Source organism: Ostrea edulis, chromosome 7, assembly GCF_947568905.1.
Source record: "Ostrea edulis chromosome 7, xbOstEdul1.1, whole genome shotgun sequence".
In the NCBI taxonomy this organism is placed as follows: domain Eukaryota; kingdom Metazoa; phylum Mollusca; class Bivalvia; order Ostreida; family Ostreidae; genus Ostrea; species Ostrea edulis.
In genome coordinates, this window is record NC_079170.1 from 26,627,002 (window position 1) to 26,643,960 (window position 16,959).

At 35.8% G+C, this 16,959-nt stretch overlaps 2 protein-coding genes across 2 annotated transcripts; one reads left to right on the forward strand and one right to left on the reverse strand.

Moving 5' to 3' along the window:
* Positions 1-296: 296 nt before the first annotated feature.
* Positions 297-11,544, reverse strand: LOC125655660 (probable cytochrome P450 CYP44). Its single transcript, XM_048886036.2, has 9 exons — positions 11,257-11,544; positions 10,261-10,498; positions 8,995-9,185; positions 8,106-8,301; positions 6,572-6,746; positions 5,998-6,164; positions 4,205-4,283; positions 2,387-2,546; positions 297-1,012 (listed from the first exon to the last, which is right to left on the reverse strand). The coding sequence occupies exons 1-9, from the start codon at positions 11,462-11,464 to the stop codon at positions 858-860; spliced, it is 1,569 nt and encodes a 522-aa protein (XP_048741993.1). The 5' UTR covers positions 11,465-11,544; the 3' UTR covers positions 297-857.
* Positions 11,545-11,919: 375 nt separating this feature from the next.
* LOC125653989 (CTTNBP2 N-terminal-like protein) lies at positions 11,920-16,915 on the forward strand. The gene is made up of 4 exons (XM_056143785.1): positions 11,920-12,227; positions 14,680-14,781; positions 15,418-15,657; positions 16,216-16,915. Exons 1-4 carry the CDS (start codon positions 12,144-12,146, stop codon positions 16,348-16,350), a joined length of 561 nt encoding a protein of 186 aa, XP_055999760.1. The 5' UTR covers positions 11,920-12,143; the 3' UTR covers positions 16,351-16,915.
* Positions 16,916-16,959: the final 44 nt, after the last annotated feature.

The window sequence follows — 16,959 nt, forward strand, 5'->3', positions numbered from 1 at the left end:
ATTTAATATAATCCCAACTATGCCAGCCAGGTCAAGATAAACTTTACAGGTGCGTTTTTAGAAATAAACATTTTTGAAAATACATTAACATGTTAGAGCTTCATGAAGAGTATATCCGTGTTAAGTGCTGTAGTTCACACCAACATGAAATTCATTTTTGTAAACATTCTACTTTCACTTTAGCATGCTAGGTCAAACACAAAAGATATTTATAAATGAGATTGTTTATAAACATGCTTACCTTCATAATATAAATCATTCACCCACTGCATTGTCAACAAATCAAAACAAGACTATTCTTGGTTCAATCAATCTTCTTGAATCTAACTGTACATAGCAATAGCAATACTATGTACCCAGATCAAAAGTAATGTTAACATTGACAATTATCCAGCAAATCATAAGTACAATTAAAATGGTAAATCTTTGTGACCTTGATTTTATACAGATTACTAATACAACTACTGTATGTACGTGTACTGTCTGGTGCTTGTTTGTAAAGATATGATTCAATGAAACAAAAAAATTTAAAAAATCAATTCAAAAAAGATTTTACTACTAAATGTAAATTGCATAATTAGAAAACAATGCTTTACTTTGTACTGCTCACTCTGTTCCATAATCAGACAAATTATATAATTACATTCATCTAAATTCACATTATTATCCACAATTGTATGTTAATGAACGGCACACACGACAATGAAAGAACCTGGTACAATTTCACCAGTACAGGACTAAGCACTGAATTGAAATTTCCTTTTGAATAGCCTCTTCATTTAAGCTTGTTTAGATAGAATGTTCATATGTTTTGCATATTGAAATATTTTTTCTCCATGATGATTTAGACTTCGTCATCATGACAGTCTGTCCTTGAAGGTGAAGGTCGCAGGTCTGTCTGGTACCATTAAAACTTGGAACTTCATGTCAAGGTCACCATGGAACTCCAATTTAAAATTCATCAACATCTTGGATAAAAGAACATACAGTTCTTGTTCTGCAAATCTTCTTCCTTCAAAAATAACGCAAGTCTTAATTTCCTTTTTGAGCTGAAAATTGTATTTTGAAAATATCACAAATAAATAAATAAATATTTAAACAAACTAAAATGAAACTTGAAAAGTACAAATGTACTACTTAGATGGGAAACCAGCCATGCAAAATTTTTACAAAATGCAATATGTATGCAAAATACACAATCGCTGAGTGAAACCACAGGCAATTATATCACTTGGGTTCAAATTTAATAGTAAATTTTAAAAATCAGAATATACATGTAAGCAATGGTCAAATTTTTAATATTTCAACAAACATTGTGTTAAATGATAAAGTCCTATCTTGAATACTGTGAGAGGAGTTAGAGAGAAAAACCAATTACCCCTATAATAACAAGAGGTACTGTGAGCAATGCTCACTAAGAATACCCCCCGCTTACCCCAATCTCCCAAAGGGTGTTGGTAATAGGTATAAACTACCTCTTTTCTGAGTGTAAAAAACAAATGGCATGACAAACCGAACCATATTGCTACTTCAATGTCCAGTGTGCTTGACCTTTGACCTTTTGACCCCAAAATCGATAGGGAACATCTTCATCCCATGGGTAGTCCATATGTATGATATGGTGACGGTAGGTGGAAAGGATAACGCTTTAGAGCCCGGAAACCATATTGCTACTTTGATGTCCAGTGCGCTTGACCTATAACCTTTTGACCCCAAAATCGATAGGGAACATCTTCATCCCGTGGGTAGTCCATATATACGATATGGTGACGGTAGGTGGAAAGGATAATGCTTTAGAGCCCGGAAACCATATTGCTACTTTGATGTCCAGTGCACTTGACCTTTGGACCCCAAAATCGATAGGGAACATCTTCATCCCATGGGTAGTCCATATATATGATATGGTGACGGTAGGTGGAAAGGATAATGCTTTAGAGCCCGGAAACCATTGCTTCTACAGACGGACGGACGAACAGACAGACGGACAACCCGATTCCAGTATACCCCCCACAACTTGTTGCGGGGGGTATAATAAACAAAAACTAATTTCATCTAAATCGGCATAATTCTCATGACTTCTCCAACATTGGGTACATACTGATCTGGTATAGACCCAGGCCATGCGAGACAGGACATACAAATTATATATCATCTCTTAAAAGGGATGTAACCCTCATTTGAATAAAATTTTAATCCACTTTAAAAATTACCCAAGGATAATTTATGGCAATTTTGGTTAAAACTGGCCCATTGTTTCTAAAGAAGTAAAACAGGGTATGAAAAGTTAACAGCAACAACAACGCCAAATACATTTTGATCATTAAAACTCACTTGAGCCTTTGGTTCAGGTGAACTACTAAGTAAGACAGAATAACCCGACATTAACCTGCACACATCCTGGGGCCGTGTCCGAACGGAGTCAGCAGGTAAGGGTGGATGTTCAGAGCTGATCCGTCCCTCAGCCACCGCTCCGGTAGAAAGCGGTCCGGTTCAACAAAGTAATCCGGAGATTTGTAGTGAACATAAGGGGCCAACTCCACAATAGTCTGTTTAATGAAAATATAATATTGAAGATGTGTCAAAAGAACTTGCTCAAAACTGTCAGACGTGAAAACTCATGGTGTTGGCTTGAACAACATAAGAGTATTCCTTTGATTTACATTGTTACATATAAGTATCCCTGCATCACTTCATAATGGTGTGACAGATCGGTGTATAGGTAATCTTATCTATTTTTATACACAGCTGGCCACCAAAATAAGCATACATGTCACCAATCTGATTAAAATCAGATCTTTGATCCACTCCATTATTGTTATGTCGATACACAACATATTGTGTCTCAACTTATCAATAACAATAACAGAACAGATCAAAGATCTGATTTTAATCAATAACGGAGCGGATCAAAGATCTGATCTTAATCAATAACAGAGTGAATCAAAGATCTGATTTTATTCAATATTTGAATGGGGTGGATCTAAGATCTGATTTTAATGAGACTGACAATGTCACACAATTAGATATATTACAATGTGGTGCTTGCATCTGTTAAAATATCTCCAAGACACCTTTTACTCTTCAGTCCAATTTTCATTGAAAATTGAGTGTGCTTATCTGAGGGGAGTGTAAACCATTGGAAGAAATATTTTCATCATTTACTAAAGAGGATATCACGCAGAGCCAGAGAGGTGTTTGTAGTTTTCATTTCTAAAAGCCTAAAATAAGCAGTTAGAAATTTAGGGAAATTAAGAAATACATGTACACAAATGTTGATTCACATGAAATTTTCAATGTCTGTGAGGCAAATCAATATAAATTTCATATCTATTTGGTTAATATGCAAATCAATAAACATGATAAATTTCATATCTGTGCAGCAAATATGGGTATAAGAATGTTTTCCTCTATGAATAAAAATCATTGTAGTTTGTAAAGTTAACTTGATTGTAGTTTGTAAAGCTCAAAAACTCAATAAAAATGTTTAGAATAAAACTTCTCTTTTTTTGCACATTACTATTCTTACATGGACTATACTGCATATCCAATTCTTCACAGTGGGATCCTTTCAATGCCCCAATTATTGACTTACCCTGCTGGCAAGAGATAGCCCCAAATACGACTTACCCTGCTGGCAAGAGGTAGACAAATTCCTCACTTTCCCTACTGGCAAAAGGTAGCCCAAATAATTCTCATCTTACCCCTGCTTACATGATATAACCTGCTGGCACGAAATGGTTCGAATTCTTATCTTACCACCCAGTTACACCATATAATAAACTGGTACGAGATGGTTCGAATTCCCATCTTACTCCCCAGTTACACCATATAACCAGCTGGCACGAAATGGTTCGAATTCTTATCTTACCGCCCAGTTACACCATATAATCAGCTGGCACGAGATGGTTCGAATTCCCATCTTACCCCCCAGTTACACCATATAACCAGCTGGCACGAAATGGTTCGAATTCTCATCTTACCACCCAGTTACACCATATAATCAGCTGGCACGAGATGGTTCGAATTCCCATCTTACCCCCCAGTTACACGATATCACCTGCTGTCATGAGATGATTGGAATTCTCATCTTACCACCCAGTTACACCATATAATCAGCTGGCACGAGATGGTTCGAATTCTCATCTTAGCCCCCAGTTACACAATATAACCTGCTGACACTAGAGAGCCCAAAGTTCTTACTTACCCCAGCTGGTACAAGATAGCCACCAAGAATTAAATCTTTCTTCAGAATTCTCTTTATTTCAAGTCCAATTGGCAAAATCCTGTAAAAATACATTAACATAATAATAAAAAAATTGAAAACCTTTCTGAACAATTGTACAACAGGCAGCTATGAATAGATTTCTCAATCAGCTATATTTTGGTGCAGACCACGTAACAGGATTGATACATTTATAAAAGGAGTTCTAAATGCCATAAGCCATAGTTTGGTGTTTACCATGTGCCAGGATGGATATCAAAAAATATTCTCTATCTGTTGGTCTGTCTGTTTGAGATAACACCTAGCTATTGCTACACCTGAATACCATTACACTACACTACAATGCACAGTGTTCTAAAGAACACGCATGACCTCCCCAAGGACATCATTAATTGTGATAGATACAAGTAAACCACCCCCACACAAGGACATCATTAATTGTGATAGATACAAGTAAATCACCCCCACACAAGGACATCATTAACTGGTTTAGATACAAGTAAACCACCCCCACACAAGGACATCATTAACTGTGATAGATACAAATAAATCACCCCCACACAAGGACATCATTAACTGGTTTAGATACAAGTAAACCACCCCCACACAAGGACATCATTAACTGTGATAGATACAAGTAAACCACCCCCACACAAGGACATCATTAACTGTGATAGATACAAGTAAACCACCCCCACACAAGGACATCATTAACTGTGATAGATACAAGTAAATCACCCCCACACAAGGACATCATTAATTGTGATAGATACAAGTAAATCACCCCCACACAAGGACATCATTAACTGTGATAGATACAAGTAAATCACCCCCACACAAGGACATCATTAACTGTGACAAAAACAAATAAACCACCCCCACACAAGGACATCATTAACTGTGATAGATACAAGTAAATCACTCCCACACAAGGGCATCATTAACTGTGATAGATACAAGTAAACCACCCCCAAACAAGGACATCATTAACCGTGACAGATACAAGTAAATCACCCCCACACAAGGACATCATTAACTGTGATAGATACAAGTAAATCACCCCCACACAAGGACATCATTAACTGTGATAGATACAAGTAAATCACCCCCACACAAGGACATCATTAACTGTGATAGATACAAGTAAATCACCCCCACACAAGGACATCATTAACTGTGATAGATACAAGTAAACCACCCCCACACAAGGACATCATTAACTGTGATAGATACAAGTAAACCACCCCCACACAAGGACATCATTAACTGTGATAGATACAAGTAAACCACCCCCACACAAGGACATCATTAACTGTGATAGATACAAGTAAATCACCCCCACACAAGGACATCATTAACTGTGATAGATACAAGTAAACCACCCCCACACAAGGACATCATTAACTGTGATAGATACAAGTAAATCACCCCCACACAAGGACATCATTAACTGTGACAAAAACAAATAAACCACCCCCACACAAGGACATCATTAACTGTGATAGATACAAGTAAACCACCCCCACACAAGGACATCATTAACTGGTTTAGATACAAGTAAACCACCCCCACACAAGGACATCATTAACTGTGATAGATACAAGTAAACCACCCCCAAACAAGGAGAACACAACCTAAATATCAAAGTCTTATCCCTACCAATAACAAAGTTAGTTGATGTGACAGACAGATGAACAGACAAAGAACAAAACAATTTCTGAGCATAGTTATGCTTTACAAGTGACATAAACACACTTCAACAGTATGGCAATCACCTTTGTGATTCTTTAACACAGGCTTTGAGGTAGGTCATCTTATTGATGTGTTCTCCAGTGATTGGTTGACCATCTTTCAGAGCCTCTCGTACTTCTTCATATGCTTTCTGCTGCACCTCTGGATTCTTGGCTATGCAGTACATTGCAAACAGTAACGTGGGCACAGTCTGTCAAAACAAAGAATCTCAGAAAATGTCAAGTATGTTTATTTCAAAAACAATCTCAAACACCAGAAGAATTTTGAACCTTGCTAGCAAGACAACTATCTAATTTGTGGTTAGCTTTGAACGTATTTTATTGTAAAATCATTACAAAGGGATCTGGCACCAGTTCTAAAACCTTACACCGCCCTCTCCCTATATACATGGTAATATCATGAATACAAAGTCTTCTCAAAATATGCATGATTATTAATTAACATTAAGAATATGAGTATACATGTACTAGGAAATAATCCATATTAATTTGTATCCTCTTATCTATCATCTGTTTGCCTAGCTGTATGTATATAGATATTCAGAATTCTCTACTGAATATTAAGAAGAATCAGCGTATTGCAACAGAAATTTCCTACTGTATTTAATCCATCCCCAAACAGAGACAGGGTGATTATGCTGACGTCTTTAAAGGACAGCTCCTTCTTAGACAGGAGGTACAACAGGAAGTTAAACTGCCCATCCTCCAGCCTACCCTGTGTCTGAAGATTGTCGATCCTCCCCACTGTTTCATCCACCAACTTCTGACCATTTCTGTCAATTACACAATTATGAGAACCTCAGTTAATCAGTAAACATTAAATGTCATATCTTTAAAATGTAATGCTTACACAAACCCAACTGTTCTATACCAATATGAATGGTTTACATGGCCATTTGAATGTGTATGTTACATGTACCTACCAAATATTGAACTTTGTTATGGAAATATTGGGTAATTTTGGTGTCAGAAATACTTAAACAATTGATTTTTTTTTCAAAAACAGTACATCTTAGCACTCTAGTTTTGGCACAGCTTATTTATTATATTTAACAAGCGTATCATTTATATTAATTATAATCATAGAAATTTTGACACTTTTTTTGGTGAATTTTCCTAATTTGCCAGAAAAAAAACCCCAACATTTTCAGCACGCTAAAATAATCTGATATACGGTAACCTGTATTAAGAATATCATCTACACTACATGTATTTCATTTTTTGGTGCCAAACCTGTTCACTTTTGGCAGGTTTTAAAGTCAACATAATGAACATACATGTATATGTAATGCAACCCATTTAAAGTTTTGTAGATTTAGTTATAGATTAGCAGCAGCATGTCGCATCTTACCTGTAATGTGTGTGTCGACTTTTGGAATAAGTACATGTATTGACACATGCCTACTTAATGACATATGAACCGTTTTAAATTATGAAAAATCGGTCTAACATTTCACCACATAGATTAGATGAGGAAATATTAATTTATCCTGTTTAACCATTTAAGAAATGAACAGCACTTTTGAGTTGTTCATGGTCAATATGATCGGATTTGGATTTGAGGCAAATTCTGTGAATCGCGCTAGCGATTCACAGAGAATTTGCCTCAAAACCAAATCCGTTGGTATTGACCATGAACAGTTCAAAAGTGCTGTTCAATTTTTATATTTATATTCATTTACTAAAACACCGTTTCTTTATATTGCTTCTATTTTGTTGCATAAAACGAACTCCTAGTGTCTGTCACAGTCGTAATTGTGACGTACGTCAACACATAGACACGATGTCACATTTTGTCTCACCCTGCCTTTTATCTACATTGCAAGGTGCACTATATTTTGGAGGTAGGAGACCGCAAGATTGGGATGATAATCCAAGTAAGTTTACAATCTTAATCCAAAGGTGTGACTTGCGAGATCTTTGTAACAGATGTTGTATTTTTTCAAATCATTACGCTCTCTCTCAGTCCCGTGCTTTAAACTAACTCGTTCATAATCCGTTCATAGTCAATATGAACGGATTGTGTCGCGCGCTGAAATTGGTTGGTTCATAAAGGAAAATGCGATTTGTTATATAAATATATAATAGTGACCACATAAATTCTATGCAAACTCCCACCATATGTTACACACCTAAAGAAGTAGTCCTCCTCATTGAGTAGGGCCTGCCACAGCTTTGTGGTAAAAATTTTGTGTAAAGGCACAGAGAAGTTAATTTTTGTGGACAGTTCAAATATAGCGTTGTTACTGGTGATCATGCGATGGATGTGGGGGGTGGGCGTGTCAACCAGACACCCCAGGCGAGTCTCAAAGCAGGTCATACCAGAAGCTGTAATGATAGTAAATAGGCCATACTGAAGATGTCAAATACAATACAAATTCTCAGTGAAACGGGACATTTGTTGCCAACTACGACATAAAAACTTTTATAGTTTTCGACAGTGATTAAAATGCGATACAAAATCTCAGTGAAACGGGACATTTACTGCCAACTACGACATAAGAACTGTTATAGTTTTCAACAGTGATTAAAATGCTGGAATGTCTTAAAATACAAAGGAAAATAAATCTGAGAGCGAAATATATTTTTTATGAAAATTATGTAAAACTTCATTAGTAATGAATCATTTACTTCCATACAATAATGTTTCACTCATTCTTTCTATATAAACAATTCTAATGTCAAAATGACATCAAAAGATTGCAAAATATGTGAATTTTAATATGTCAGTGTTGATTTTTACCAGGGGTATGCATTATAAATTATAAAACAGTTTTAGTCATTTTGGTAACAATCAACAAATATGATTTTTGCAGCTAATGCCCCTTTAGAGGGAAAGCAACACTTTAAAAAAAACTATTTCTTTATCAGTCTAGAAACACTATACAAGTTAGTACTGCATACATTGAAAAGAATATGATAAGCTACTCTCAAAGCTGCCTTAAAGTAATTTACTAATTACTAACAATTCCTTTTTGATTTAAAAGAAATTCAACATCACAACATGATAATGTTTCTTACACTCCAGATTCCACTTGGCTGCCTCATAATTAAAGTTCTCTATCTCTCCTTTGCTGTTTCGGATTTTCTTTATCCGGTCTGTAAAATCATTGACCACTTCCTCCACAAAAGGGAGGTACACTGTGACAGCCTTTGGCCTCATCATCATCTGCTGTACAGCACTCCGCAGTCTATACCACTCCTCACCATTCCTGAAATATTCCACACCCAACACAATGAGGATCATATGAAAAAGAATTTTCTTTGCACAAATTAGTTCATATCATATTGTCCACATATAATCTACTCTATGGTTGGTCCTAGTGTAATTACCTGTTCCAAAATTTTGTTGTTATTGAATTTTTAGAACAGTTTAGGTCTTGGTTAACTTTTGATCAACTGATATTTCTATCAGCTTGCTATCTCTTTAAAAGTATTGCTATCTTTTAATGTAACTGAGAATTTTATGGGTAGGAAGAAATGTAACAAAAGCACACTATTGAAGCTTAATCTTAACAAGAGGCAGAATTGCTCACATAGCTTGAATAACTTCAGCCAATCAAAAGGCATATGGGTAGCCAATTAGTTATACTGAAATTTTTAAAATTTCAGGTGAATATTTCTGCACGACCATTAGAGGAATATTCACATTTAGCATGGTGACTGAGGATGAAACTGTTCTGAAGAAACTGATCTTATCTCAGACAATCAAAAGCCATGGTGGCCTTACTAAAATTTAGAATGCTATGGAAAGTAATAGCTAGCAAAGCTCGCGTTGCGAAGGATTACACAATTGAGTCATGTGATTTGCTCTTCATCAGCTGAAAAATTATGGGGACTACCCATATTGCTTCCAGAAAAATGTCGCTGTCACTGCGGTATACTTCACTGCCAACCCCATAGATAAAAAAAATTAAAAGTTTGTAAAGTACCGTAAATGTTTTTAAATTCCAGACCTGTAGGCTTTCTAATACCTTTATACATTTTGTTTGTTGTGGATAATATTGCTTGATTTGGAAGAAAAACAATCGTAACTAATAATGACGTCACAATTTACTGTTTTATCGATAATGTTATATTTCCCATTTTAAATGAATAGACGGATTAAATGCCTGAAGTCGTGTTGCAAGATGTTATTGGTCTTCGCTCGTCTTAATGGTCACACCGTAAAACATATAAAATTTACACTTCCAAGAGGAACAGGTGTATAACACTAAATATTGATGGCATAGGTTCAATCTTTTTTAATATTTGTATCTTTTAGTATTAAGCTAAACTGAAACTAACGTGTTTCCGAGTCCTGGAGATAAGTTTCTTTGCTCCCTGTACTGTTTGGTTGTGTCCAGGAGTGGAGCCACATGGGGCTGCTTGTCTTCATTAAGGAAAACTGTTCTGACATCATCAGGATCAAAAATTCGAACAGAGGTTATGCCTGCTATATTTTCTTTCACGATGGGTCCATATTCTTTGTACCGTGAAATAAGAGCATCTTGATATCTGTCTACGGAAAACTTCTGAAAGGGACCTGTGATCATAAACATAGCTTTAGTCATTTGATATGTTTTACAAGAAAACATTTTCTTAATAGCGAGCGCAACGAGCCAGCGCGGAGCGCTGGCTCGTACTGCGAGCTCTAATGACTAGAGCGCAGGAAATAATCCGAGCTAAATCTCAACCTCTATTAGAGCAAAAAATTTTTTTTTTACGCCAATCCCAGAAGTTCCTCGTACAAAATGGCGGATGGTTCGATTCGTAAAATAATAATAAAAAAAATCTTTGAAGTATTACAAACCTTTCTTATTTGAAAGGAAAGGATGACAATCATATTCTTCCCCCTTTCTTTTTCTTTTTAAAATATTGTCTAAAGAAATGTAAACAGTCACGTCACAACTACCAGGCTACGTCACAACACGCTCGTTGCATTTCCCGCTAAACTGGTTCCTACATTGGCGAGAAGAGCAAGACAGTAATCCTACATATTGACAGTGAACGAGATCAGTTTTCCTTGTTTTCAATATAAATTTTTTGAAAATGTATTCAGATATGCTGCGCTCGCCCCAACGGTCACACCATAATCATATTAACTGTTAGACCAGTTTAATCACCTGTGATAGGATAGCGAAATTTGTTCTGGGTTCAAATCCTAACCTAACACACACCATTCACCTTCTCTTTCTTTTCTTTTAAACTGCAAGTTTTAAAATGAAATAGAAAATTTCAGAACTCATGACATTTAATATAAAGAAATTAGCTAGACAGATTTTGATCTTTCATAGTCTATACCTTTCCTGTAGTGTAAAATTGTCCCAAGATAAGGGAGACCCTTTGGTCCGGGGATGTCTTTATATGGTTTGACACTCTGAACTGTACTGTCACTGGGGCCTGCTGCATGATTTGGTTCTGCAGTCGCCACACTCATCCATCGGTGGCAGTACCCGGTGAATAATTTTACTTGAAAATTAGATCGACTGCATAGCACTTTTCGTCCCATAGCCCTAGGTAATTATAGAAAACGTCAAAACTAGCCCGTCATGACTTTTCGGTGTCGCGGCGTCTGCCAAAATGAGGTATCTGTAAAAGTAGATCTAACACAGCATCGGATTAGTGTGTTACAAACCTGTGAATAATCAGTCAAAATTATGAAATCATAAAGATTATACAGAAATAAATTCTCTTAGCTGATTTTTTAATTCTAAAGATGGCAGCTACGAGAAAAGTAGTATCCTATGTTTTAAGAATAATAAACAAACTTAGGTACTAGCCTAGTTTTACACCTTACTCTTAGAAAATATAAAGCTAGCACATCGGATTTTTTGGTTATTGTTGTTTTATATGAAAATGCATGCGAATAAACAAATACATAATAGTTATTTGAAACGATATTTTGAAGACGGAGACGAAATTAGTTTTTCTTTTTATTTCGAAAATTCGAAACAAACAAGGTCCTACTTATTAATTTCCTCTTTGAGTCACGTGACTGTTTCTGAAGATGATTACTTTGGAACAATGACAAATTTCTGAATTGTTTACGTTCTTTGGGGTGGAAAGACGTATTACTGCAGCTGTAATTGAAATATCCTAATTATAAATTCCAGCCATGTAAGTCTTAGATGTGAACTTTTGCGGAAAACGAAATTCAAAGTGGTTTTACTGGAGAGAAAGCAACGAAAATGGCGTCATCGAGAAATGTGAAGCAACCTCCAGGAGCAGGGATGTATGATCCTGCAAGTAAACTCCAGTCAAACACTCTCAAGGTATGCTGTCTTCAGTTATGCGCTGGCATATAGACGGTTTTGAGATACCGTTTGGTTCTCGTTGCATGCAGTTTAGTAACGAAAGTCAGTAGCCTGAAATGAGTTAAAAATTACAGGTAGAACGACCCGGTTTAACGATAGAATTCGCCCCTAGGTTTACAATGTAGCAAATTATTAATCTTGAAGTTTCAATGTATGTTGTTGAGATATATCGCATAAGTTCGATTAATAACATGAAAATTTGCCACTTGTTTTGACATAACATTATAGCAAAAAAAAAAAATTACCTTGCATAAGTTGTTGGCTTGTTTCTTGATCTCACATATTCGCATTATTTGTTTGTATGATGATATTAAATTATATTCTATATCTTTTAAATATTATTCAACCTAAATATAAATGGATTCTGCAAGTATGAGTCTGGACTGTGTATGATCCATTATAACTAATAAATTTATACCTTTGGTTCTGATTTTTATTTCTGACCACCTTAATGATTTGAGTGGAAGTGATGAGTTATTACATCAAAATAACTTTTAATAACATTTTAATGGAAGTTCCCTACTTTTGAGAGGATCCATATTTAATTAAGTTAATTTTCCTTTGTTTTACATGCCTTTTCATAAATATAATTGACATCAAGCAGATCTGCTTCATCTTGCTACATTATCAGTATAGGGTATTGAGACACAGTCAGATTAATTCATACTAACAACTGTTTATGTTCCTGTTAGACAAGACATGACAGGAGAGAGAGAGGAAATGGTTTGCTCTTTGCCAAAATGTGATGCAACTAATTTACTGCAATAAGCTGGATGGTTTTTTAGCCATTCTACCTAAAAACAATAAGACAATTTTTTCACTTTAATAAACCACCTAAAAATACCCAAACACTAACTTATGAGATTTAATCAAGAAAAATACTTCAATTTGTATCTCGGGCATGAATTTTATGATTTGGAAGTTAAAGTGAACTCTTCAATATTAAATTCATCTCTACCCTGTAGATGCAGAGCTCTAACAACACTCAGTGTTAAATTCATCATGAAATCATAACAATGCCCATGCTCTTGGCATAAACAGACACAATTTTAAAAGTGACTGTGTGCAAAATGAACTTTAGGAGTAAACAACATTGTTTAAGAATGAGTTTTATGATTCATTTCCAATAATTAATTTTTATAAAAATTATATTTGGAACGGCGATAAATTGCCACCTGCCACCCCTTATTGAAAACCTTGTATGTTATTTTGTATACATGCATGTGTGCATGTACTATGTTTATTGTATTTTATTTTAATTTAAATTTTTGATACAGCCAGTCCCGTGGGGATACAGGTTAGAATATGTTCTCAGTACCCCTTGCTTGTTGTAAGAGGCGACTAAATGGGATAGTCCTTTGGATGAGACTAAAAATTGAGCCCCGTGTCACAGCAGGTGTGACACGATAAAGATCACTCCCTGCTCAAAGGCCATAAGCGTTGAGCATAGGCCTAAATTTCTTCACCAGCAATGGTGAAGTCTCCTTATGTGTGAAAAATTCTAGAGAGGGATGTTAAACAATATACAATCAATCATTAATACAGCCATATATATATATTTAGCATAGGGACAAACTCTTCCTTTAAGAGTAGGACATCAGGACATAAGTAAGAGTTATTTCAAAATTGAAAATCGCTGACGTCTGTATTTTTTTTATAATACGAATATTCCTGCTGCGACTTCACTAAAATTAAAAATGGCTAACAAAGCTGAATCATTTGATAAGATTGAATATTGTTTTAACGTCCCTCTTGAGAATCTTCCACTCATACGGAGACCTCACCATTGCCGGCGAAGGGCTGCAAAATTTAGGCCTATGCTCGGCGCTTACAGTCTTTGAGCAGGGAGGGATCTTTATCGTGCCACACCTGCTGTGACACGGCCCGGGGCCTCGAATTTTGCCCCTTACAACAAGCAAGGGGGTAATAAGGCTCTATTCTAACCCATAGGAACAACAACAACAGTCAAGAAATCTATCCCTATTCCGGGAAAACGGAATTATGGGATTATTAATTTCAAATGATTTTAGTCCATAGTGAAAAATTCTCAAGAGAGACGTTAAAGAAGACACAATCGATCAATCTTATGATTTTATTCTAATCAACTTCATATTTAGGGTAAAAAATAAAATAAATTTAATATATTTCTGCCTAGTGCCATAAATTTGAAATGAATAAAATTCGATTATTTTTCAATTAATCAATCGAAAAGGTGCATCCGATTAATCCGATCATCGATTAATTTATTTTTATTTTTCGATTGCCCAACACTAGTTATCATTCTTTAAATTTTCAAGTATGGCTAGAACTGGGATAGAGCTCCATCTTTCAGCTTGGTATGGAATAGAAATTAGTAAAATAAAATATACTCACTGTTTAAATGTGTTTCTTATCTGCATTGTTCTTGCAGAGACACCCGAAGATGGACTTGAACAAGACAGACCTATTGAGGTTACTCAGTTACTTAGAAGGAGAGCTTCAGGCTCGTGATATTGCCATAGCCACCATGAAGGTAAAAGCCAATTATACAGACAAAACAACTTTAACGATGTATGCAAATTTGATTACAATTAATTAAGTATAAATGGTTTTGTGTTAGAAAGCTATAAAACAAAATCTGTCGGACATTTTATTCATTGAATTTTGAATGGGAAAAAATATCTGTTTTTGAAACACTTATTTAATGATGATTTATGTTCTTTGAATCGTGAAAAAATTGTTTCACTGAGTGTGATGCAAGTACCAGCAATTTTATTCAGTCGTAGCACGATAAAAGAAGATCCCTCCCTGCTCAAAGGCCGTAAGTGTCGAGCAAAGGCCTAAATTTTGCAGCCCTTCACTGGCAATGGTGACATCTCCATATGAGTGATAGTTTCTCTCGAGAGATGTTAAACAATATTCAATCAATCATTCAAACACCATCAGAAATTGACCATATGCTGACATACACAGTAATATCACTTATCTTCTGTGATTTCATCTTTGGACTGTTCTTTTTCATATTAGTTTAGTTTTTCTTGTTGGAAAAGACGGGGGAGGGGGGTGGTTAAGTTTTTCAGCAAAACTAGATCCCTCGATAATTAGGGATTTTACTTTATTACAAATTGTCAGTATATGTATGTGAGGAAATTTTATTGATTTGTTGTAGGCTGAGAAAGCAAAGCAACTGTTGTATCAGGCGAAGTATGGACGATTTGGGCTTGGAGATCCATTCTCAGCACTGCAAAGAGATTCCGATAACCTAAAAGACAACACCTTTGATGAGTCTGCCATTAAGTCAATGTATGACAATCAGTTAGCTCAGCTGGAGAATCTGATAGCGACACAGAGGAAAGCTCAGCTGAAAATGAGGGAGCAGTTGTCAGTGGCTGAGAAACGATACCACAAGGTGAATTTTCTAATTGAAGCTAAGTAAGGCCACGCTATTAGCTTAAGGGGAAAAGTGAATGCATGTGCTTTACTAATGTACACCTATCAAGTATAGAATAAGATATTGCAATGTATTTTAAACTTTTTATACTCTTTATGATGAAGCCCTAGTTAGAGGACTGGCTTTCAGTAACATGACTTTGTAGAATTATATTTCCATTGGTGAAAAATCGCGTATTGGCTATCACTTTGAAATAATTGTCCTAAAGACGGTTACAGAACAATTTAAGTGTTCATGTTACACAGTATATAGGAGACTTCACCGGACCAGATGAACATTGGCCAGTCAGGTTTTATTGCTTGATGTCTTGGCTTGGACTGAAATCAATGATACAGTTTTTCCTGCCAATATTTAATTATTCTATCGTGTGTATAAATTGTGTAATGAGTTGTCTGTATTTGTGTACCTTCTGTTGGTATTTATGTAGTATGTTGTCCTGTCTATAGGTTTGTAATGAGTTGTCTGTATTTGTGTAGCTTCTCTTTGTATTTATGTAGTATGTTGTTCTGTTTCTAGGTTTGTAATGAGTTGGAGGATGAGAAGAGGAAGCACGCCCAGGACACCGCTCAAGGAGATGATGTGACGTACATGCTAGAAAAAGAAAGGGAGAGACTCAAACAGGAGGTAAGTAGAAATCCAAAGAGACAATAACTCATCAGACTATCAAGAGGTGAAGGCACACTAGGGTTGATTAGGAAATGGGAAGAATATAGAAGGAGTTAGGTACCAATGTTTTACTGTGATTCAAAGCCAAATGAAGAGAAATTTTTAAACATATATCTGGAACTGGATATAAACACTGTAAACCAGACTTTTCAGTGCTCAACACAAAGTTTTATAAGATTTAGATCGGTAGATTAAAATTTTACTACACTTGACCTCAACATCACTGTACCTGACCTCAACATCACTGTACCTGACCTCAACATCACTGAACCTGACCTCATTATCACTAGACCTGACCTCAATATCACTTGACCTGACCTCAACATCACTGTACCTCACCTCAACATCACTAGACCTTACCTCATTATCACTAGACCTGCCCTCAAAATCACTAGACCTGACCTCATTAGTGGTGACGTCTCAATATGAGTGAAATATTCTCGAGAGGGACGTAAAACAATATACAATCAATCAATCTCTCTCCCACACCATACATGTAGAAGCAGGTTTTTTTGCAAAAGTCACCCACCATCGAATTAATATCCCACCAGTGTGAACTACCCACAGATTTTTTTTTTTTTAAAACTGCCTGAA

Excerpts from the sequence above, each read along its gene's own strand:
- LOC125655660 (XM_048886036.2), bottom strand. The coding sequence starts at position 11,464 with ATGGGACGAAAAGTGCTATGCAGTCGATCTAATTTTCAAGTAAAATTA. Across the intron at positions 2,547-4,204 it reads GCTATCTTGTACCAGCTGGG|ACTATTGTGGAGTTGGCCCC; the intron begins GTAAGTAAGAAC and ends TTCATTAAACAG. Across the intron at positions 1,013-2,386 it reads CGGCCCCAGGATGTGTGCAG|GAAGAAGATTTGCAGAACAA; the intron begins GTTAATGTCGGG and ends TTATTTTTGAAG.
- LOC125653989 (XM_056143785.1), top strand. The coding sequence starts at position 12,144 with ATGGCGTCATCGAGAAATGTGAAGCAACCTCCAGGAGCAGGGATGTAT. Across the intron at positions 12,228-14,679 it reads TCCAGTCAAACACTCTCAAG|AGACACCCGAAGATGGACTT; the intron begins GTATGCTGTCTT and ends TTGTTCTTGCAG. Across the intron at positions 14,782-15,417 it reads TTGCCATAGCCACCATGAAG|GCTGAGAAAGCAAAGCAACT; the intron begins GTAAAAGCCAAT and ends GATTTGTTGTAG.